This window comes from Dendropsophus ebraccatus, chromosome 2, assembly GCF_027789765.1.
Source record: "Dendropsophus ebraccatus isolate aDenEbr1 chromosome 2, aDenEbr1.pat, whole genome shotgun sequence".
Classification (NCBI taxonomy): Eukaryota; Metazoa; Chordata; class Amphibia; order Anura; family Hylidae; genus Dendropsophus; species Dendropsophus ebraccatus.
The window spans coordinates 119,029,832-119,053,552 of NC_091455.1; the positions used below are offsets into that span (position 1 = coordinate 119,029,832).

Consider the following 23,721-nt stretch of genomic DNA (forward strand, 5'->3'; position numbering starts at 1 on the left):
GTTGGCACTGAGTGAATCCAGGAGTGGCTTAAGGGCACGTCTCTTTGCTAGAGTGAAGTGGGAGAGATCAGCCAGAAGTTGTACACGGTGACCATCTATGACCAAGGTCTCTTTATCCCGGGCTCTGCGCATTATCTCCTCCTTTATCCGATAGAAGTTAATGCGACAGATCATGCTGCGTGGTTTATCCGCATCAGGATTGCGGGGCCCGAGAGCACGGTGTGCCCGGTCTATTTATCTCATTATCATCCGGGCGCTCCAGTATAGCATTAAAGAATGACTGCAACTTAGGGAGCAATGCCGGGGTGTCAATTGTTTCTGGAACCCCCCTGAGCCGTATGTTATTGCAGCGGTTTCAATTTTCCTGATCATCCACCAGGTTGAACAGGGAGTGAATTTGCTGAGTATGTCGGACCAATGTGTCTTGTTGATCTGATTGCACAACCTGTTGGGTGGATTGAGTGGCAGATATAGTGACTATGTCTTCCTCTATCCTATGCACTCGATCAGTTAGTTGAGAAAAATTAGCTGAAAGTGCCTTTATTTCTGACTTGTAAGTGGGATTCCAGGCGCTGTATATATCTTTCCATGTCCTCTTTCGTAGGCATGGCAGCCATTTGCTGCTTAAGCTCTTTCATATCATCCCCCATCATTACAGGTGAGAGGGGGTCAGAGATGGAGAGGGACAGAGTGGTCAGAGGGGCACACTGTGCCTGTGAGGAAGGAGAGAGAGTCCCTGAGGCAGGAGAGTCCCTGTGTCTCACCGTGGAGACAGGCGTGCCAGCGTCTGTGTGTGCAAGATGTGAGGAGACCTGTAATGGCGGCTGCATGGCTGCAGGAGGACACGTGGGTCCTCTGCTCAGAGGTGCTTCACTTGTGTGGCGGGTGTCCGGCGGGCTCGGGAGGCAATGGGGAGCCGGTGATGCGGGCATGCAACCACTTGTGGAGGCTACTGGGACACTTGCGGACCCTGCGGCTGTGGGTGTGAGAGGGGAGAAGCTGCTGCAGCGTAATGGCGGCGGGGAGACCGCAGGACTCACCCCTGTGCTTTTGAGATGGCGCCAGATGGACCCTGTAGCAGGGATCGCAGCCGTCCGCTTCGTCCTGCGTGGCTTGCCGCTGCTGGAGAAGGTATGCTGTGACATGTGGTGCGGCTTTGGTGCTGCTGATGAGCCTGGTGTTGGGCAGAGGGAGTAGAGCGCTTAGAACATGCGACCGCTCTGCGCCATTCCTAGACCACGCCCCCTATTAAACTATCTTAATTTTTTTTAGACAATAGAAAGCTTAAAACATTAGCAGCAATTTTCCAAATTTTCAGTAAAATTTCAAAATCAGATATTTTTAGGGACCTGTTCAGGTTTAGGCTGGGTTCACACTACTTATATTTCAGTCAGTATTGTGGTCCTCATATTGCAACCAAAACCAGGAGTGGATTAAAAACACAGAAAGGATCTGTCCACACAATGTTGAAATTGAGTGGATGGCCGCCATATAACAGTAAATAACTGCCATTATTTCAATATAACAGCCATTGTTTTAATATAACAGCAAATATTTCCCATTAAATGGCGGCCATCCACTCAATTTCACATTGTGTGAACAGAGCCTTTCTGTGTTTTTAATCCACTCCTGGTTTTGGTTGCAATATGAGGACCACAATACTGACATATATGTAGTGTGAACCCAGCCTAAGGCTATGTTCACACTGCGTATGAATCCGTCCGTAGTGCAAACCGCGAATATACGTACGTAGTTTTGAGGTTGATGCGTTCGCTTGAAAGTATACGATATACGCCCACACAGTGCACACTATGTATGAGCTTACGGCCGGATTGTATACGGCGCTGTGAAAAATGAACAAGACCATTGTTTGAGGACGGAAATGTTGAAACTCACGGCTGTGGATTTCCATGCGGTCCCGTACGGAGTACTTATTTCAGCCAAATTTAACTTGATTTTTCGATCCAAAAGGTTCTGTGTGGTTTACGGGGCTGAGCGAAGATTTCCAAGTAAATGACCTGCCTCAGATCGCTTCGAAGCAAGCTAGGGAAGCATAACTGTACTACAGGTGTATGTTCCTGGTTCGTACGCATCCGGCCGCATGTCTATTTTTCCCACGCCCGTGGTTTCAGCCGCACATGTACGGCGGCGTACGATCTACGGACGGATTCATACGCAGTGTTAACATAGCCTTAAAGTGTATTTGAGGGGACTGTATGTTATAAAGCCCCACAAAGCACCCCATTTCAGAAACTGCACCCCCCAAACTCTGCAAAAGCACATCCAGAAAGTTTTTTTAACCCTTTAGGGGAGTCACAGAAATAAAAGCTAAGTGTGTAAGAAATTTGAAAATTTTAATTTGTAATTTGTAATTGTAATCCAATATCTTTTACAATGATAAACTGATTAGCAGAGAAATGCACCCCAATATTGATTGCCCCGTTTCTGCAGTTTATAGAAATACCCCATATGTGGCCCTATTGCATTGTTTGACGCAACCACAAGCCTCAGATATAAAAGAGCGCCTAGTGAAGTTCAATGCCTCCGTTTTATTTGGTCATTTTTGACTGTACCACTTAAGGTTGGCAGAGGCTAAAGGGACACCATTTAGAAAACTACACCCCTCAAGGAATGTAACAAGGGATGCGGTGAGCATTTGGACCCCACAGGTACACAGATTTTCAGTACAATGTGGCGTAAAAAAGGAAAAATTCTATTTTTTACACTAAAAAGTTGTTCTAGCCTTCATTTTTCATTTTTACAAGGGGATAAAAGAAGAAAAAAAACACCAAACGTGTAGCGCAGTTTCTCCCGAATACGGAAATACCCCACATGTGGACATAAAGTGCCAAGTGGGCGCAGAACGAGCCTCCAAAGGGAAGGAGCGTCAGTTGGCTTTTGGAAGCTGAATTTCACTGGAATGGATTTCACGGGCCATGTCGCATTTACAGAGCCCTTGTGCTGCCTAAACACTGGAACACCCCCCCCCCCCCCCCCCCCCCTAAGTGACCCCATTCTGGAAACTACACCCCTTAAGGAATTTAACAAGGGGTGCAGTGAGCATATGGACCCCACTGGTGACGGACAAAAATGTGGAACAATGTGACGTGAAAGTGAAAACTTTCATTTTTTCACTTTCACGTCACAAATGTGCCCGTTATCAGGGGGTCCATATCCTCATTGCACCCCTTGTTAGATTGCCTGAGGGGTGTAGTTTCCAGAATGGGGTCACTTGTGGGGGGTTTCCAGTCTTTTGGCAGCACGATGACCATTCCAGCCAAATCCAGCTTCCAAAAGCCAAATGGCGCTCCTTCCCTTTGGAGGCTTACCCTGCACCTGCATGTCGCCTTAAGTCCACATGTGGGGTATTTCTTTTTTTAATTATCTTTTAACCCCTTGTGAAAATGAAGACAAGATCAATGATTTAGTGTAAAAATTAAACATTTTTTTACACTAAATGTTGGTCTAGCCTTGATTTTTTTCCATTTCCACAAGGGGTTAAAAAAGAAAATGAATGCAAAATGTGTAGGGTTATTTCCACAGAGTACGAAAAAACCCCACATGTGGACATAATGTGTCATATGGGCACAGGGCAAGCCACCAAATGGACAGAGCACCATTTAGAGGCTGGAATAGAGGATGGAGGCCATGTCGCAATTACAAAGCTCCTGTGCTGCCAGGACAGTGGGAACCCCCCACAAGTGACCCCATTCTGCAAACTACACCCCATAAGGAATTTAACAAGGGGTGCAGTGAGCAAATGGACCCCACTGGTAACGGGCACCTATGTAGAACATGTGCCGTGAAAATAAAAAATACCGTCACCAGGGGGCAATATCCCCGCTGCCCCCCTTGTTAGATTCCTTATGGGGTGTAGTTTCCAGAATGGGGTCACTTGTGGGGGGTTTCTACTGTCCTGGCAGCACAGAGGCTTTGTAATTGCATCATGGCATCCTCCAACGGGAATGGCGGCCATAACTATTTGCTGGGGAAAAGGGACAATTTTAATTTATTTGGGGGTATTAGGCCAATTATTAGTTTATAAGGTTGAAAAGGACAGGTGTCCATCAAATTCAACCTGTGTTGATCCAGAGGAAGGCAAAAAAAACCCTTGTAAGGCAGACGACAATAGCCTCATCACTGGGAAAAAATTCCTTCCCGACTCCATAATAGCAATTAGAATAATCCCTAGATCAAGGTGACCCCTGAAATAGGAATAAGGGACAGAATTTTGAAAATGTGGAACTCCAATGACGTGTGGTACGCCTTGAAGCGATCCAGTATGCAGCGGCTGGGGTGATCAGGACAGGTGGCACACTGGAAAGTGTTGTCCCTCCTGATCCCCCTGTTACGCCACACTCTGCACTTCTTCTGGGGTCTCCAGTGTGGGGGACGTCACCTGGAAAATGTTTTCCTGGTGCGATACGGGGTCCCTCATATCCAGAAGCGCTGGTCCGCTCCACGGCTGCTAAATATTAGGGCTCTAATTACTGCTTCTGATATTTTTCAATCGTGCGGCAAGCTACAGTAGCTCGGGCAGCAAGGGACCTGAAGAGGGGGTGCTGGTATAAAAGTTATCCCCGTACAGGTGGTAACCTTTATCCTGCAGTGGGAAGATCCGTTCCCAAACGATCTTCCCACTAAAGGCCCTATTCCACCAACAGATCTGACGACAGATTATCTGCCAAAGATTTGAAGCCAAACCCAGGAGTGGATTTTAAGAGGAGAAATCCAGCCTTTCCTTTATAACCTGTTCTCTGATTATAGTCTGTTCCTGGGTTTGGCTTCAAATCTTTGGCAGATAATCTGTTGTCAGATCTGTTGGTGGAATAGGGCCTTTATTCCGGGGATGGGGGGGGGGCATCTGGGGGCTGGATTCGGGTTTCCCTTCCTTCATACACTGTAAGGGTACATGCACACTGCGGAATGGCGAAGGATAACCCTTTGTGCATTCCGCAGCTGGCACCCGCCGGCGGACTGATGGACGCGCGCGTCTTCGCTCATGTCACACTCCATTCTATGCACGGGCGGATTCCACCCTCTGTCCAAAGAATGAACGTGTTCATTCTTTGGACGGACGACGAAATCCGCCCGTGCATAGAATGGAGTTTGACACGGGCGGAGACACGCGGTTGCTAGCTGCGGAATGCACAAAGGGTTATCCTTCGCCATTCCGCAGTGTGCACGTACCCTAAATCTGTAAGTGTACCCTGAGGTACTCTCACAGAGTTGGGAGAATTTCACGCCATACCGTCATCTCTTAATAGAACGGTACTGGCGGAAAAGACGTGTCCCCCAGACACGTCACTGGATGATGAGAATGAGGATGAATGGAGGGAAAAAGGATCCCCTCCCCCCCCCCATTTATCCTCACGGGCTGTTTCAGTGTCTGAGGCAATAATAACATATGCGTCCGACGCCGAAAACTTTATACGGGGATTGGTATATGGGGTATGTAAATGTGTAATGTAGTGTAGTAAAACTTTATTTCATGTAGTGTGGTGTAATGTAGTGTTTTTTTACGTTTTTTTGACAGTAAGAAAAAATATCCCTACGGCACTTATCAGCAGACAGTGGCAGTAGGATATAGGGGGGAAAACCGCCCCTATGCCAAAAAGGAGGAGTTGCTGATCAGCAGCGCACTTATGTGCGATGCTGATCAGCACTCAGCGGCGTTAGGGCGCATAAAAAGGAAAAAAAAAATGGGGGGGGGAGGGTGGAAAACAAAAAATTTTTAACCCAAAGCAACTGATCAGTAAATAATATTCACTGATCAGCCGCTAGGGGGCAGTAGAGCGACGCTGGCGAAGACTTCTGAGGCCCGCCCAAGCCCGAAGAGCCAAACCTTTCCGAAGTTAGACGACGCTGGACCCGACGAAACCCGGAAGCGACCCGACGAAGACGCGAGGACACCCAGATCAGGTGAGTATAGTACCTAGCTGAGGGGTGCAGAACCCGGGGACACTGTTTTTTAACAGTTTGATCGCCGTGATGGGCCGGCTGGTACTGGCCGGCCTATCACGGCGATCGTGGGGGTGGCATCGGCGCCATCTTTCCCCAGGACACTGATGGCGATTGGTGCTGTCCGAGGGAGGGGGGGTTGGGGTTAATCACCCCCCGTGCCGACAAGCAGGGATGGCCTGCTATACATTATAGCAGGCCATCTTCCCCGATCGCTGTGTGTGAACACTCAGCGATCGGGGAAACATCGGGCGTAAGTGTACGCACGTTTGCGTTAAAGCCCACCCTGCGGGGGTGTATACTTATGCCCGATGTCGTTAAGGTGTTAATATACAGTCTTTTTTTTGTTTAGGCTGCGTGGTGTCAGCTCGGGGGTTCGGCTCCGCCCTGTGGCCTGGCCTTCGGGGGGCGGGGAGGGAGCTGGACCGCTGATGGATTAAGTGGAAGCTACTCAAGATATTTAGTATAGTATAAAGCGGGGAGGAGAAGGGATTTAGGACTAGAGAGGGTAAAAAAAAAAGGCGCCCCATGAGGTAAACTGCAATGGAAGGATATTTAAGATTGAATGGCTGAGGAAAAGGTATTTCTGTCTAAGGGGAGGGGGGTATATGGTAGCATAAACTTTATTGGTTTTACTTTTGTATATGGAAATAATAAAACTAAGAAACTAATAAAAAAAACCCTAAAAACATAGAATTACATCTTCTCCCCATTATCCACCCATACCCTTTCTCTAAATCCAACTTACCTTCTTCCACAGCATAGGTGATAACTAGCTTATAAACAAGCATCTGACTGCAGCATCCTCAACTAGTTACGAGAACAAGACAAAGCTGCTTTGTGGCAGTGGATAATTTAGCATTTTGGCATGTTATCCCTTTGAATACTTGGGGCCAGTTGAGTATGTGTATGCTGGTCCGGGGGATGCTGGTGCGAGCCACTATCCAATAGTGGCCATAGCTAGTGCAATGGGGGCAAAATGGCCTATATCCCTCCAGGCCACAGTGTTATTATTTTACTCGTTTTCTCATCCTGTCTTTCTCTTAGTAAAGACGGCCCGCTGTGCAAAAAACAGCCCTGTGCAAAAATCTACACCTCTGGAGCAGGTGTAGATCTTTGCTTGTTTTCAGGCATAAACTTTGATAAATTATATGCGGGAGGAGGCCAACACAGTTGTGTTTTTAAGGTCTGTGAGTCGTGTGTTTTTTTTTTTGTTTGTTTTTTTTCTCCATATGCATAAACTTTTTAAAGATGTGTATTTTTGTATATCTCAGGCATTTCTTTCTAACTCGTATACTTTTCATATATCCATCTATGCTTCCATAACATAGAAAGATTATTTTATTCTCCTGTGAAAAATGTCAAAAAGTCTTCTCTAAGCTCCTGACTCTGCTTTCAGCTTACTGTATCATAATTCTTCTATGTTACAGAAGCACAGCTGGGTATATGAAGGGTACCATGTGTCTCCTTGTCTAACATGTATCTAATAGTGTCAGCAGTATGGAACCTGAATTGCAGCTGACAGATTCACTTTCTGTTCGCTGCTTTAGAAATTACTATGATGTAAAGATAGCACATTAACATTTTACATTTAAAAAAGAAATAGTTGAGGTTGATTAAATACTTTTTTTTTTTTTTTAATTAAACATTAGGGATGCACCGAAAAATCGATTCTACCATCGATTTTCGGTTCGATACCAGTGCTGCTTATCATAAAGTATACAGCAGGAGACATGGTTGGCAGCGAGCTGAGTACCTGCCATGTTCTTTGCGTGTCCCCTGTACTGTCTTCCGCCATGCTCAGTGTGCTGCTTTGAGTGAAGGAGAGGGCGCACACGCGTCCACTGCTGCCGCTCTCCGCTCAAAGAAATAACATGTAATTTCTTCGAGCGTAGAGTGCAGTAGCGGAGGAGCTCACGCCGTCTCCTTTTCTCAAAGCAGCACACTGAGCACGGCGTTCTTGCTCAGTGTGAACGGGGGCCTAAGGATGCGTTCACATGTACAGGATCTGCGGCAGATTTGAAGTTGCAGATTTGCTTTGAGTTTAATCTGGGGCATTAGATCTGCTGCAGATTCAAATCTGCTGTGGATCCTGTACGTGTGAACACACCCTTAAAGAATTTCTGGCACAAAGTCCGCTTACCTGATCGGTGGTGAATTCTACTCTGTGGCTGAAAGTTCGGGCAAATATAAAACCCTTCAAAATCAGCATGGAATGAGCACTTCTGATTTTCATGTGGTGGGTTTATGCATCGTTTATTCTTGTTTGTTCTTATTTATCTCCCATTGATTTTACTTTTTCAAAAAAAAAAAAAAAAAAAAGAATCGGTGGAAGGTGAGAAATTTTTCAACGGTAAAACCTTGTTTTTGTGCCAAAGGCTAACTACCTCTATTAGATCTATAATTTTAAGTTATTTTTATTTTCTCTTAAGATGTTTGCAGTACCGTGGAAAATGCAAAACAACGAAGTATTAAAGCCAGCCAAGTACTTTTCTGAACTGGAGAAGAATGTCCTCTTGGCCTTGGTAGAAAAATACAAATATGTACTGGAGTGCAAGAAAAGTGATGCTCGGACTATTGCTCTAAAGCAGCGTACTTGGCAAGCATTAGCCCATGAGTATAATTCACAACCTAGTGTATCTCTGAGGGATTTCAAACAACTAAAAAAATGCTGGGAGAATATCAAAGCAAGGACAAGAAAGATAATGGCCCACGAAAGAAGAGAAAAAGTGATGCGATGTGGGCTTGCATCTAACAGCCTCAAAGAAAAGGTGGCAAGTATGATTCCAGAGCAGATATACTATGTACAGACTCCATCAGAGGAGGAATCTCAGTACAATCATGACTCTTCCAATCCAGGTATGACTGATAATGGTATTTGTAAGAGTGATATTGCTATTTCAATATGCCTTATAACTTGAATGTGGACGGGGCTTTGGGCCGTCTTCGCACATGCACACAAATGAATAACATCTGAAACCACTCCTCCTTGTGTTCTCCTAAGGCCTCACAGTTTTACCAAATGTCCTGAGAACACAAGGGGGGTGGGGGGGTTAACCAGAAAAATCACAGCTACTTTTTTTGTAAAACAGCACCACCTCTGTCCCCAAATTGTGTGTAATATCACAATCCAGCTCCATTTGCTTATTGGAACTGAAACTGCAAAACCACACCAAATGGAGAACAAGAGTGGTGCTGATTCCTGTTTTTCAAGCCTGGAGAACATATACTAATAATTGTTAATGTTACAATGGATGTGAAGTGGTCTTTTAAATGGAACCTTTAAAGAGTAACTGTCATATTTTTTTTATTGCAGAAATCAGTAGTATAAGCGATTTTAAGAAACTCTGTAATAGGTTTTATCAGCCAAAAAAGCCTCCTTCTGTACTGAAGAAGCAATTTCCCAGCCTCCCCCCCTGACTTCTTATCTGTGCATTATCAGGCAAACACGTCTTCATTACAGAGAAGCCAGTGGAGACGGGTTCTGCTCTCTCCATTCTGTGCCTATGAAGGGGGGAGGGGCTGGGGGAGATGAGGAAGCAGGAAGAGGTGACATGAAGGTCAGCTGTTTGTAGACTGTCTGGGCACCTAACCGCAGGATTCTGGGGTCAGAGAGGTCAGTGCTTATCTAGGAACTTACTGAGAGAAGATTGCAGGGTGTTGTGCTATGCAAGACTGCTCTGTGCTCAGTCACTCCTAACAGCCCCTCTCCTCTCCATAGCCACATAATGGAGACAGAAATCCTGCTGCTTCTGAAGTGAGGGGGGAGGCTGGGAGATTGCTTTTTCAGTACAGAAGGAAACTCTTTTGGTTTATAAAACCTATTACAAAGTTTCTTAAAATCGCTTGAACTGTTGATATTTAATGTTTTAAAAAAAAATGACAGTTACGCTTTAAGGGAACTGTCAGAACGCTGGTCTTCTATGCTACCTGCTATTCTGCAATCTATGAAAAATATACTTTATTTAGCATGTGTGTCATGTGCTAATTGTCGTATAGTCAAGGACCAAGCTTGACCAAGCCACCACATGTAGTTCACTGTGACTGTATACCGCAAGGGTATAGTAGCTTTTTCAGATTGCAGTCATCATAGGAAAATAGCTTAAGACAAGTCTGTCAAGTACTAGGGGTATTGTGTGATGCTGTAGTTACTTTTTAAAAATTACCTTCTGCTGTACCGTATTGACATGTGTTGTCGATAAGTGTGCATTCTACCGGATTGGGTGATATTTTAAGCGTAATTGCAAGTTATTTGTACAAATGGATCTTAAAAAGGGGTTAAAATTGGGTTAAAGGGACTCTGTACCCACAATCTGACCCCCCCAAACCACTTGTACCTTCGGATAGCTGCTTTTAATCCAAGATCTGTCCTGCGGGTCCGTTCGGCAGGTGATGCAGTTATTGTCATAAAAAATTACTTTTACAATTGCAGCCCCGTGCCCTCCGGGCGTATCTGTGCCCTAATTTTCCACCACTTCCTCTGTCCCTCCTCCCCACCCTCTTCATCAATAGGAATGCCACTGGAACATTTACTCCTGTTTGAACATTGCACAGGTGTCTTAATGATCCAGCCCATGTGCTGTGGTAACACAGGTGGGGAATAGGAGGCAATCTGCCTGGTGCATTCTTAATGATGAGGGTGGGGAGGAGGGATGGAGGGGTGGTGCAAAGTTAGGGCACCGATACGCCCATAGGGCTGCAATTTTAAAAGTAATTTTTTTATGACTAACTGCATCACCTGCCAAACGGACCGCAGGACAGATCTTGGATTAAAAGAAGCTATCCGAAGGTACAAGTGGTTTGCGGTGGGGGGTACAGAGTCGCTTTAAGCACCCAATAGACAAGTGTAACCCATGTGCACTTTGCCATCGGTATTGCTGATACAAGTCTCAACCTTACTGTGGGTCTAATGAACTGAAATGACATCTGTTAATTTGGGACATCAGACCCATGGTCAGTTTGGAGCTTCCATTTGTAATACAGATTACAGAATACACATTTGTGTGGAGCTTTAACCCCTTAAGGACCGGGCCTGAAATGGCCTTAAGGACCGGAGCAAATTTTATGAATTTGACCAGTGTCACTTTATTCATTAATAACTTCGGGATGCTTTTACCTATCCGGCTGATTCTGAGATTGTTTTCTCGTGACATATTGTACTTCACATTTCTTGTAAATTGGAGTCGATACTTATAACGAATCTTTATGAAAAAACCCAAAATAGCGTGAAAAATTGTGAAAAAATGCATTTTTCCAACTTTAAAACTTTTCTGCTTATACAGAAAATGGTTATACCACATAAATTATATATTAAATAGCATTAGCAACATGTCTACTTTATGTTGGCGGCATTTATTAAACTATATTTCATTATTTTTAGACAATAGGAAGCTTAAAACATTAGCAGCAAATTTTCAGTAAAATTTCAAAATCAGATATTTTTAGGGAACTGTTCAGGTTTAAAGTGTATTTGAGGGGACTGTGTGTTAGAAAGCCTCACGAAGCACCCCATTTCAGAAACTGCACCCCCTAAACTCTGCAAAAGCACATCCAGAAAGTTTTTTAACCCTTTAGGGGAGTAACAGAAATAAAAGCTAAGTGTGTAAGAAATTTGAAAAAATTAATTTTGTGTGCAGAGATTTTATTGTAATCCAATATTTTTCATAATTATAAACCTATTACCAGAGAAATGCACCCCAATATTGATTGCCCCGTTTCTGCAGTTTATAGAAATACCCCATATGTGGCCCTATTGCGCTATTTGACGCAACCACAAGCCTCAGATATAAGGGAGCGCCTAGTGAATTTCAATGGCTCCGTTATTTTTGGTCATTTTTGACTGTACCACTTCAGGTTGGCAGAGGCTCTGGGGTGCCAAAACCTAAAAAACACCCCTAAAGGGACACCATTTAGAAAACTACACCCCTCAAGGAATGTAACAAGGGGTGCGGTGAGCATCTGGACCCCACAGGTGCTTCACAGATTTTCCAAACAATATGGCTTGAAAAAAGACTAAAGTATTTTTTACACTAAAATGTTGTTCTAGCCTTCAATTTTTCATTTTCACAAAGGGATAAAAGGAAAAAAAAAACACAAAACATGTAGCGCAGTTTCTCCCGAGTACGGAAATACCCCACATGTGGACATAAAGTGCCAAGCGGGCGCAGGACGAGCCTCCAAAGGGAAGGAGCGCCAATTGGCTTTTGGAAGCTGGATTTCACTGGAATGGATTTCAAGGGCCATGTCGCATTTACAGAGCCCTCGTGCTGCCAAGACACTGGAAACCCCCCACAAGTGACCCCATTCTGGAAACTACACCCCTCAAGGAATCTAACAAGGGGTGCAGTGAGCATATGGACCCCACTGGTGACGGGCACAAATGTGGAAAAATGTGACGTGAAAGTGAAAATTTTCATTTTTTCACTTTCATGGCACAAATGTGCCCGTCATCCAGGGGTCCATATCCTCACTGCACCCCTTGTTAGATTCCTTGAGGGGTGTAGTTTCCAGAATGGGGTCACTTGTGGGGGGTTTACAGTGTTTTGGCAGCACAAGGGCTCTGTAAATGCGACATGGCGTTCATCATCCATTCTAGCCAAATCCAACCTCTAAAATCCAAATGGCGCTCCTTCCCTTCGGAGGCTTGCCCTGCGCCCACATGGCGCTTTATGTCCACATGTGGGGTATTTACGGACTCGGGGGAAATTGCTCTACACATTTTGTGGTTTTTTTTCTCTTTTAACCCCTTGTGAAAATGATAAATTCAAGGCTAGACCAACATTATAGTGTAAAAAATTTAATATTTCATTTTCACGCCACATTGTTCCACATTTGTGTCCGTCACCAGTGGGGTCCATATGCTCACTACACCCCTTGTTACATTCCTTGAGGGGTGTAGTTTCCATAATAGGGTCACTTGTGGGGGGTTTCAACTGTCTTGGCAACACAGGGGCCTTTTGAATGCAACATGGCCCCTCGAAATCCATTCCATCCAAATCCAGCCTTCAAAAACCAAATGGCGCACCTTCTTTTTGGAGGCTTACCCTGCACCCGCATGGCGCTTTATGTCCACATGTGGGGTATTTCCGTACTCAGGGGAAATTGCTCTACACATTGTGTTTTTTTTATCTTTTAACCCCTTGTGAAAATGAAAAAATCAAGACAAGATCAATGATTTAGAGTAAAAATTAAAAAAAATTACACTAAATGTTGGTCTAGCCTTGATTTTTTTTCCATTTCCACAAGGGGTTAAAAAAGAAAATGAACACAAAACGTGTAGGGTAGTTTCCCCTGAGTACGAAAATACCCCACATGTGGACATAATTTGCCATATGGGCACAGGGCAAGTCACCAAAAGGACAGAGCGCCATTTAGAGGCTGGAATGGGGGATGGAGGCCATGTCGCAATTACAAAGCTCCTGTGCTGCCAGAACAGTAGAAACCCCCGACAAGTGACCCAATTCTGGAAACTACACCCCATAAGGAATCTAACAAGGGGTGCAGTGAGCATATGGACCCCACTAGTGATGGGCACATGTGTAGAACATGTGCCGTGAAAATAAAAAATACCATTTTTTTCATTTTCACGTCCCAAATGTGGCCGTCACCAGGGGGCCATATACCCGCTGCCCCACTTGTTAGATTCCTTATGGGGTGTAGTTTCCAGAATGGGGTCACTTGTGGGGGGTTTCTACTGTCCTGGCCGCACAGAGGCTTTGTAATTGCATCATGGCATCCTCTAATGGGAATGGCGGCCATACCTATTTAGCTGGGGAAAAGGGACAATTCTAATTTATTTGGGGGTATTAGGCCAATTATTAGTTTATAAGGTTGAAAATGACAGGTGTCCATCAAATTCAACCTGTGTTGATCCAGAGGAAGGCAAAAAACCCTTGTCAGGCAGACGACAGTAGCCTCATCACAGGGGAAAAATTCCTTCCCGACTCCATAATGGCGATCAGAATAATCCCTGGATCAACGTGACCCCTGAAATAGGAATAAGGGACGGAATTTAGATAATGTAGAACTCCAATGACGTGTGGTGCGCCTTGGAGCGATCCAGTATGCAGAGGCCGGGGGGATCAGGACAGGTGTCACACTGGTAAATGGCGTCCTTCCTGATACGCCACACTCTGCACTTCTTCTGGGGTCTCCCTTTCTCCAGTGTGGGGGACGTCACCTGGAAAATGTTGTCCTGGTGCGATCCGGGGTCCTTCATATCCAGAAGTGCTGGGTCCGCTCCATGGCTGCTAAATATTAGGGCGCTATTACTACTTCTGATATGTTCGGATCGTGCCGCAAGCTACAGTAGCTCGGGCAGCGAGGGACCAGAAGAGGGGGTGCTGGTATAAAAGTTATCCCCGTACAGGTGGTGACCTTTATCCAGCAGTGGGAAGATCAGTTCCCGGACGATGTCCCCACTAACTCCGAGGATGGGGGGGGGAGTGGGCATCTGGGGGCTGGATTCGAGTGTCCCTTCCTTCATACACTCTAAGGGTACGTGCACACTGCGGAATCGCGAAGGATAACCCTTTGTGCATTCCGCAGTTGGCACCCGCCGGCGGACTGATGCAGGCGCACGTCTCCGTCCGTGTCGTAGACTCCATTCTATGCACGGGCGGATTCCGCTCTGCGTCCAACGTGTTGATGGAATGACGGATGATGGAATCCGCCCATGCATAGGATAGAGTCTATGACACGGGCGGAGACGCGCCCCTGCATCAGTCCGCCGGCGGGTGCCAGCTGCGGAATGCACGAAGGGTTATCCTTCGCCATTCCGCAGTGTGCACGTACCCTAAATCTGTAAGTGTACCCTGAGGTACTCTCACAGAGTTTGTAGAATTTCACGCCATACCGTCATCTCTTATTGGGACGGTACTGGCGGAAAAGACGTGTCTGGGGGGCAGCGTACGCTACGCTACTCCCAGACACGTCACTGGATGATGAGGAGGATGAGGATGAATGGAGGAACAAAGGACCCCCCATTCATCCTCACTGGCTGTTTCGGTGTCGGAGGCAATAATAATGTATGCGTCCAATACCGGAAACACCCTGGGGGCCATCTTTATATGGGGATTAGTATATGGGGTATGTAGTGGTGTAGTGTAAAACTTTATTCAATGTAGTGTGGTGTAATGTAGTGTTTTTTTACGTGTTTTTTACAGTAAGTATACAAAAAAAACCTACGCCAAAAATGGTGTTGCTGATGAATGCCGCACTTATGTTCGGCACTTATCAGCAGACCGTGGCAGTAGGATATAAAAAAAAACACCCTACGCCAAAAAGGAGGAGTTGCTGATTAGCAGCGCACTTTCGTGCGATGCTGATCAACACTCAGCGGCGATAGGGTGCGGAAAATAGAAAAAAAAAAAATTGGGAAAAAAAAAATTTTTTTTACTACATTCTGAACATCCCTGTAGTGGCTGATACGTGTATTACACTTATCAGCCGCTAGGGGGCAGCAGAGAGCAAGATCCGAAAATAGACGACGCTGGAGCCGGAAAAATACGAAAAAAGACGACGCTGGAGCCGGAAACAGACGATCGGGACTCACGGAAGAAGCCGAAGTCCCGACAAGATGAAGAGGACGCCGGGAACCCGGAAGACGCCGATCAGGACCCCGGGACAGGTGAGTAATGTACAAATACCTGCTCCGGACCCCTCAGCTACCTAGCTGAGGGGTCCGGAGCAGGTATTTATTACTTGTGGGGACTTTGATCGCCGTGAACGGCCGGCCGGCTGGCCGGCCGTTCACGGCGATCGGGACGGTGGTACCGTGACCACCATTACTTTTTACAGTAATGGCGGTCGGTGCCGTCCTCTGACAGCACCGACCGCCATTTTTTTCCGGGTCATCGGGTCACCGGAAAGGTTCCGATCGCCGCTATGGGCTTATCAGCCAATAGCGGCGATCGTCGGCATGGGGGGGGTTAACAACCCTCCATGCCGACAGGGAGAGATGGCCTGCTATGTATTATAGCAGGCTATCTCCCCCGATCGGGACCCGGCCGGCCGCGGCGCCCGTTTAAAGGGCTGACGTACCGGTACGTCATGGGTCCTTAAGTGACAGTGATCCATGACGTGCCGGTACGTCATGGGTCCTTAAGAGGTTAAAGTAGCAAAAAAACAACAAAAAACAGGGCTTATTTGTTCCAAAAAACACTGCCACACCTGTCCACAGATTGTATGTGGAGGCCAGCCCAGGATGGGGGAAGGGGTGGTTGTACATTTTCCGGCAACCCTAGCTGTCGGTCCTAGAAACGTCTCTGATCCTAGCTATATAAGGTGGGCTCTGTGATATCACTCATAGGGCCCTCCCTGCACCACTGATCGCTGTGTGTAAATAACCAGGGCCTACAGGTTAAAGCCACCATGGAGAAATAACCTTACAAACACCAGTCTGTGGAGATGCAGGGGGGCCCTGTCAGGTGGCCTGAAGCAAGTAGGCCTAGTGTAAATGCACCATTTGCCCTACAGTTAAAGGGGTTATCCAGCGCTACAAAAACATGGCCACTTTCCCCCTACTGTTGTCTCCAGTTCAGGTGCAGTTTTTAAACTCTGTTCCATGGAAGTAAAGGGAGCTTAATTGCAAACTGCACCTGAACTGGAGACAACAGTAGGGGGAAAGTGGCCATGTTTTTGTAGTGCTGGATAACCCCTTTAAAACGCCTCTGAACTTGGCTATATTAGAAGCCGCATACAGTGAATAGTGCATTTATACAGATTGTGCCAGGTCTCTGTTCTCAGGATCTGTGGAGATCCAAATGGTCTGACTCTTCTGGGCAGTTAGGGCCCTATTAGACGAAGGGATTTTATTTTCTCTGATTACTGATAAGCAATTGCAAATTAAATCATTTACCATAATAAACAGAACATTTGTTGTTAGTTACAATCGTAATAATGAACAAACGTGTACATGCACCAAAATATTTGCAAACGCTTGACATTGCAATCAACAAAACATAAATTAACTTTTAGGCTAGGTTCACACTGCGTTTTCAGCATCCGTTTAACGCATCCGTTTTTTGCAAAAAACGCATGAAAAACGGATTGCAAAAAACGGATTCATTTGTGTGCATCCGTTTTTCCATTGACTTCCATTATAAAAAAAAAAACGGATCCGTTTTTTTTGACGGACCAAAACGGACAAAAAAACGTTGCTGGCCCTATTTTTCTGGACGTTAAAAAAAACGGATCCGTTAAACGGATGCTGAAAACGCAGTGTGAACCTAGCCTTAGTAGTCATTTGATTGTTGCTTGCATACACACACAAAGACTATTGCTTAAAATAGAACGATATAACAATTTTTCCATGTAATAGGGCCCTAATGTCCTGTGAGTAGGAGATAACTGTTAATGATGGGATAGACACTTTAAGGAGAGTATTCAACTATTAACCCTATAACTCACAGCCACAACTTGTAATAGCACAAAGTTTCAAATCCACAGTACAGTCTGACCAGTCTGTTGCTAGTTCTCCTTTTTACCTTTTTTGCGTATGTACATGTTGCAAGCTTGGACATTTATTATTGATACTTGTATTCAGTGTTTTTTTTTGTTTTTTTTTAAATTAGACTTGGACTGCAAGAAAGTAAACCTCTTAGATCTGGAGCTTCTTATTGATGAACAGGGGAAAATCCAGACCAAACCATATAACAAAGTACCTGAAACGGATTCATTGTGTGGTGAGGGCTCTCCATCCAGTTCAGTAGAAAAAGGTGAGGACGGAATGCATGTATTGATATGTAGTTTTGACTTAATAAACAGTGATTTATAATTAAAGGGGTATTCCAGGGAAAATCTATAAATTAGCAATGGAAAGGGTTAACCAAGGTTAACCCTTTCCTAATATACTTACCTGTCCGTTTTTGGCCCCCCAAGGAGATCTCCGGTCCGGTCACGTGATGGTCCGGGCTGCGACTCGCGGATCCTCTTCTTCCGGTTCGGTGACGTCACCATAGCGGGCCGGCGTCGGCTCTCCTATTAGCAGCAGAGCACTAAACCCTGACTGGCTTGGTAGCGTGTAGCCAATCAGGGTTCAGTGCTCTGTGTCCCTGCTGTACCAAGTTAGCCGGGTGCTGATGTCCCCGGTCCCCCTCCTTCATGTATTATCACCCCGATCTCTCCCCCGGCCCCCCTCCTTCCTGTGTATACAGTCCTATTCAAAGATCGCTCAGCCCCCGGTGTAACTGCTGCCTGCGCTGGCCCCGATCTCCGCACCTGTACTCAGCTGACAGGCGCTGTGTACGAAGCAAGGAAGAAATCTCTCCTGCACTCACTTACACAGCGCCTGTCAGCTGAGTACAGGTGCGGAGATCGGGGCCAGCGCAGGCAGCAGTTACACCGGGGGCTGAGCGATCTTTGAATAGGACTGTATACACAGGAAGGAGGGGGGCCGGGGGAGAGATCGGGGTGATAATACATGAAGGAGGGGGGCCGGGGACATCAGCACCCGGCTAACTTGGTACAGCAGGGACACAGAGCACTGAACCCTGATTGGCTACACGCTACCAAGCCAGTCAGGGTTTAGTGCTCTGCTGCTAATAGGAGAGCCGACGCCGGCCCGCTATGGTGACGTCACCGAACCGGAAGAAGAGGATCCGCGAGTCGCAGCCCGGACCATCACGTGACCGGACCGGAGATCTCCTTGGGGGGCCAAAAACGGACAGGTAAGTATATTAGGAAAGGGTTAACCTTGGTTAACCCTTTCCATTGCTAATTTATAGATTTTCCCTGGAATACCCCTTTAAGTTAAGAATCCAGTAATTGTATACAGTTCAATCAGGTATCTCTAAGGCTATAACAAGTCACTGACTGCATATTATGCTGTGTTGCATTCAAAGGGAACCAGTCAGCAGGGCTGTGTTATGGCTCTCGGCTGCACTGCATAGATCTACTATGCAGATCCCCTACCATACCAGCCATGTCTGCCAGGTTATCTTTATATGGGGCGGGATATTTTTATTGCAGCGCGCAAGGCCGGGAGAGGGGTGGTAACTAGTCACCTGGATGGAGAGCCGCTCATAACTAGTCACAGCGCTCTGCCTGTCAGCATGCTTTGCGGGGATGATTGACAGACCGAGAGTCCTTATAGTGATTAGGGTGCAGCTGGGAGCCATATCAACACAATTGTGCTCATTGGTTTCCTTTTAAGGCTTAAATCCCACAAGCAGTTTTTGAGCCCCATTCAGAAATTGATACAAAAGGAAAGTGTTAATCTTTCATTATATGCTTTTCTTATCTACCCATACCAAAGATGGGTAAGATACCAAACAGAAATAACTACTTGTGTGATTCCAGCTTAAGGGTATGTTCACACTGCGTAAATTAGGCCAAATTTCGCAGCGGAACTTTCCGCCACAGAGTTTTGCCTGTCCCAGTGTGCCATAGCATCTCTATGGGAGAGCGTGCGCTCCTCCACTGCCACCGCTCTCCGCTCAAAGAAGTGACATGTCACTACTTTGAGCAGAGAGCAGCGGCAGTGGAGGAATGTGCGCTCTCCCATAGACGGGCTATGGCACACTGAGACAGGCGGAAAGTTCTGCCTAATTTACTCTGTGTGAACATACCTTAAGAGTATATTCACACTTAATGTGATTGCTGCAGATTTGATGCTGTTTAATAATATAGCTACATTAATACACTATATCGGCAGCAAACATTGCACGTGTGTAACCTAATGCAGTACAGCTTGATTCGCGGGTGGTGGTTGGGGGTGGATGTAGGCGACTTGTTGGTAAGTGCATGTGTCCTAAATTTTGTACAGTAGATGGGAGAGCGTAACGGGTGTATGCAGCATATACCCCAGCTCCTTTTTAGGGACCACAATGCATATTTAGGGGTAGATTTATCAAAGGGTGCAAAATTTAGACTGGTGCAAACTGCCCACAGCAGCCAATCACAGTTCCTCTATCATTTTACCAGAGCTGTAAGCTGAGCTGTGATTGGTTGGTTGCTGTGGGCAGTTTGCACCAGTCTAAATTTTACACCCCCTCCCCCAAGAGTTCACATCAAAGGGCTTTTTCCCAGGGTCTGTGTTTCACGGACGTGGAAGCCCTGTAGTGGAGTCTACAATATTCTGCTGGGAGTGCGGAAACTGTTTGAATATTCGTTGTACTGTATTGAACCTGTCTGTGGAACACGGAAGGTGGCAATAAGCCCTAACACTTACCAATTTCATGCTGTGACTCTGCAGTAACCATCTTTCTGTCTGTTAGTCTGTTAGTTATATACATACATACACACACACACTGACAACTCTCTAATAAAACAAAGGGAAAATGAGAGATGTTCATTTGATCATTTGATCTTGTTCATCAACTTTGTTCTAATTCCATAAGGTTGTGTCTACCACAATGAAAATGCAATGTAAAAGCATCATTTTATTGCAGTAATTTCATTGCAGTGCTGCATCACTTCATAGCAGAAATTAATCATTTCATTGTCGCCCAGCTGTCCTTCATTGCATTAATGCAAGGAAATACCATGTACACATACCTTCAAGGTAGAGCTTGACATTCAGCAGGGTGATTATCAGTTAAAGTTCAACTATCATCTTGCCTGCATGGCAGGATATGCTTTCAAAATACTGACTGGTCCATATTCGGCTCCTAACGTGACTGGTCTATGGAACTGCCGGAAGCTCCATAAACTGCATTGTAAGTGTATTTCAGTGCAGTCTATAGAGCTTCCACCAGTTCTGTAGACCGGTCACGTCTACTGATCGGTCAGCATTTTGAAAACCTATCCTGCTGCGTGGGCAAGATGATAGTTACACATTAAGGCTGGGTTCACATTACGTCAGTAATTTTTAGTCAGTATTTCAGTCAGTATTGTGGTCCTCATATTGCAACCAAAACCAGGAGTGGATTAAAAACACAGAAAGGATCTGTTCACACAATGTTGAAATTGAGTGGATGGCCGCCATTTAATGGCAAATATTTGCTGTTATTTTAAAACAACGTCTGTTATAGTGAAATAATGGCAGTTATTTACTGTTATATGGCGGCCATCCACTCAATTTCAACATTGTGTGGACAGAGCCTTTCTGTGTTTTTAATCCACTCCTGGTTTTGGTTGCAATATGAGGACCACAATACTGACTGAAATATACGTAGTGTGAACCCAGCCTAAAAGTGATGACTGTTGCCTCATGTTAACGGTGGTTCAAAAAAAGAACTGCACCACCGGCATCCCTGCACCGATCCGTTAAGGATATAACAAACCCTGGGTGAAAACCATTACATCCGCTTACCTCCCTGTCTCCAATGCTACTGCCTGCATTCAGTCTGCTGCTCTGGTCCCCAGGGTTCTTTGACATGGCAGGCCCGCTAAGCCAGTCAGTGGCTGCAGTAGTGACTTGCCTCTCCTGCAAGGGAGATGACAGGGAGGAGGCCACCCTCACTTTCACACAGACCATGAGTAAGGGTGCTGACAGCATCTGAAACGCATTGGAGTTTTTCTGGGGGTAGTATCGCCATGTGTGCACTGCTGAGTGGATATGAATAAACTTCACTGAGTGTTTTTAGGGTTTTTTTCACTACAAGCTGGACTCCTTGTTGTTTTGCCTTTATAAACTCTGTACCTGCATGTTGCCGCCCCCATACCGCCGGTACTGCGTCATAGAGGTCATTGCGCTGCGTCTCGTTCGGGGGTGGACCTTTCTCCCTTTGCCAGTATTTTAAAGAAAAATTACTTTTATTGCTGTGGTGGGCAGTCAAACTAGTGGGGCCTAGAGCATCGGTGCCCTAGGCCCGCGTCGCGCCTCTCCCTGCCTACATCCAGCCCAGGGGTGGGCTGAAAGTAAAGGTAGCACGGATGCTCTAGGCCACGCCAGATTGATACCCTGCCACAGTAATAAAAGTAGTTTTTCCTCAAAATACTGGCACCAGGAGAGAGGCCAACCCCTGAACCAGACGCAGTGTTAATTTTTTTTTTTTTTTTTTTAATTAAGAGAAACTATCTTTTGGGGCAGCTACATGCTGGTACAGAATCGCTTTAAGAACGTGGGCACCAAAAACGAATAAGTAGACGTAGAATAACATTGAACCTTACCTTCCCTTACTCTCTCCCTTTTTCCCCCTCGACATGACAGCACCACGGAGAGAGGGACCCCGCCCCCTGGGACAGGAAACCTGAAGTATAAAAGGATTAGGCCCTCCTCTCAACCTCAGTGTGGTTTCCTGTCCCTACGGGAAGCCTGGAGTTGGGAGGCTCGGTGTAGGTCTCTCTGGATAAAAGGGCCGGAGTTTTTCTCACCTGCTGCGGCTTTCCAGTTGGAATGGCCAGAGGAAGACTTTTTTGGAGGTGTCGGTGTAGCACCGTTAAGCCCGACCTCTCCACACAACCCGCGTCCGAGAGCGGTTGGGCCGGACCGGAACCCTCAGAGTCTGCCAGTGGCAGCGGAGAGGGAGGGAGAGGTCTCCGGCAGACTGCCGCCGAGACAGGGCCGTCCGGAGCATGCGTTCCACGTTAAGTCACTTCCGGTCCGGCGCGTGGGACTTCCGGTTACGTCGCATAGTTATGTGGCGGGGAGTTCCGCGGCGCAGGGGGATGACGTAGGACGCCGGATAAAGACTGGCGTGCGCTGTGGGGAGATCGGCCGGCAGACTCAGCTGATGCAGCCATGAGTTCCAGCAGCGAGGCAAGGAAGGATTCTTCTGGTGCTCCTGCCTCCTCCCGGGTACTGACTCTCTTCTCCCCTGGTAGGGGTGGTAAGATGATGGAATACTGCAGGCCCTAAGCCTAAAAGTTTGTTTTTTTTGTTTTCATGTGTAGGAATCTTCCAGGAAAGCTAAGACTCCCCATAAACATAAAGAATGTAGAGTTTGTAAAGGACGTCTTAGTTCAAGTTATGAAAAACCAACGTGTGAGGATTGTATTAATAAATTAGTTGCTGCCCAGGTTCCCTCCTTAGAGTCTATTCTATCATCAGTTAAAGACATGATTACGGGAATGCAGAGTTCTTCTGGAAGCACTACTATTGCAACTCCAGTATGTACCCCAGGGCCATCTCAAGGAGTTTCCACTATTTCCATTCCTGACCACGAGGAGGGGGCAGCTAATGAGGAGGCTGAGGAATCTGACACAGATGTTGGAATCAGATCTTTATTTTCCTTAGATGATGTATGTACCTTGGTTAAAGAAGTGCGCTCCACAATGAACATTGAGGATCCTAAGGAGCCGAAGTCCATACAGGACATAATGTTTGGTGGTTTGGAAGAAAAAAAGAGGAAGGTCTTCCCTGTGCATAAGAATGTGTCAGCCCTTATACAAAGGGAATGGAACAGGCCGGGGAAAAAAGGATTTGTACCTCGAGCAGTTAAGAGGAAATACCCCTTTGACGAGTCAGAAAATCCAGCCTGGGATAGAGCTCCAAAGATTGATGTGTCTATTTCCAAAATATCACGCAAGGATTCATTACCCTTTGACGATATAGGAGTACTCAAGGAACCCATGGATAAGAAAGCAGAAGGATTCCTTAAGAAAACCTGGGAGGCAGCAACAGGTGGTTTCAAACCTAGCATTGCAGGTACTTGTGTAGCAAGATCAATGATGGTCTGGCTCTCCCAGTTGGAAGAGGACCTCCAATCAGACGACTTCAAGGATAAATTTACAACAGCATTGCCTCTCCTTAAAAAATCTGCATCTTTTTTAGCGGATGCTTCTACCGATGCACTCAGATTTTCTGCTCGCTCGGCAGCCCAATCCAACTCGGCTCGTAGAGCCTTGTGGCTAAAGAATTGGTCGGGTGATGCAGTT

At 46.1% G+C, this 23,721-nt stretch overlaps 1 protein-coding gene across 4 annotated transcripts in view; it reads left to right on the forward strand.

The window, feature by feature from the left end:
• The window catches only part of MSANTD3 (Myb/SANT DNA binding domain containing 3), a 65,189-nt gene that overhangs the window by 17,870 nt on the left and 23,598 nt on the right, over positions 1-23,721 (forward strand). For all 4 annotated transcript variants that reach the window (XM_069958178.1, XM_069958175.1, XM_069958176.1 and 1 more), the window contains exons 2-3: positions 8,394-8,820; positions 17,535-17,678. In XM_069958178.1, the coding sequence (XP_069814279.1) occupies positions 8,394-8,820; positions 17,535-17,678 (571 nt within the window). The remainder of the gene's footprint in view (positions 1-8,393; positions 8,821-17,534; positions 17,679-23,721) is intronic.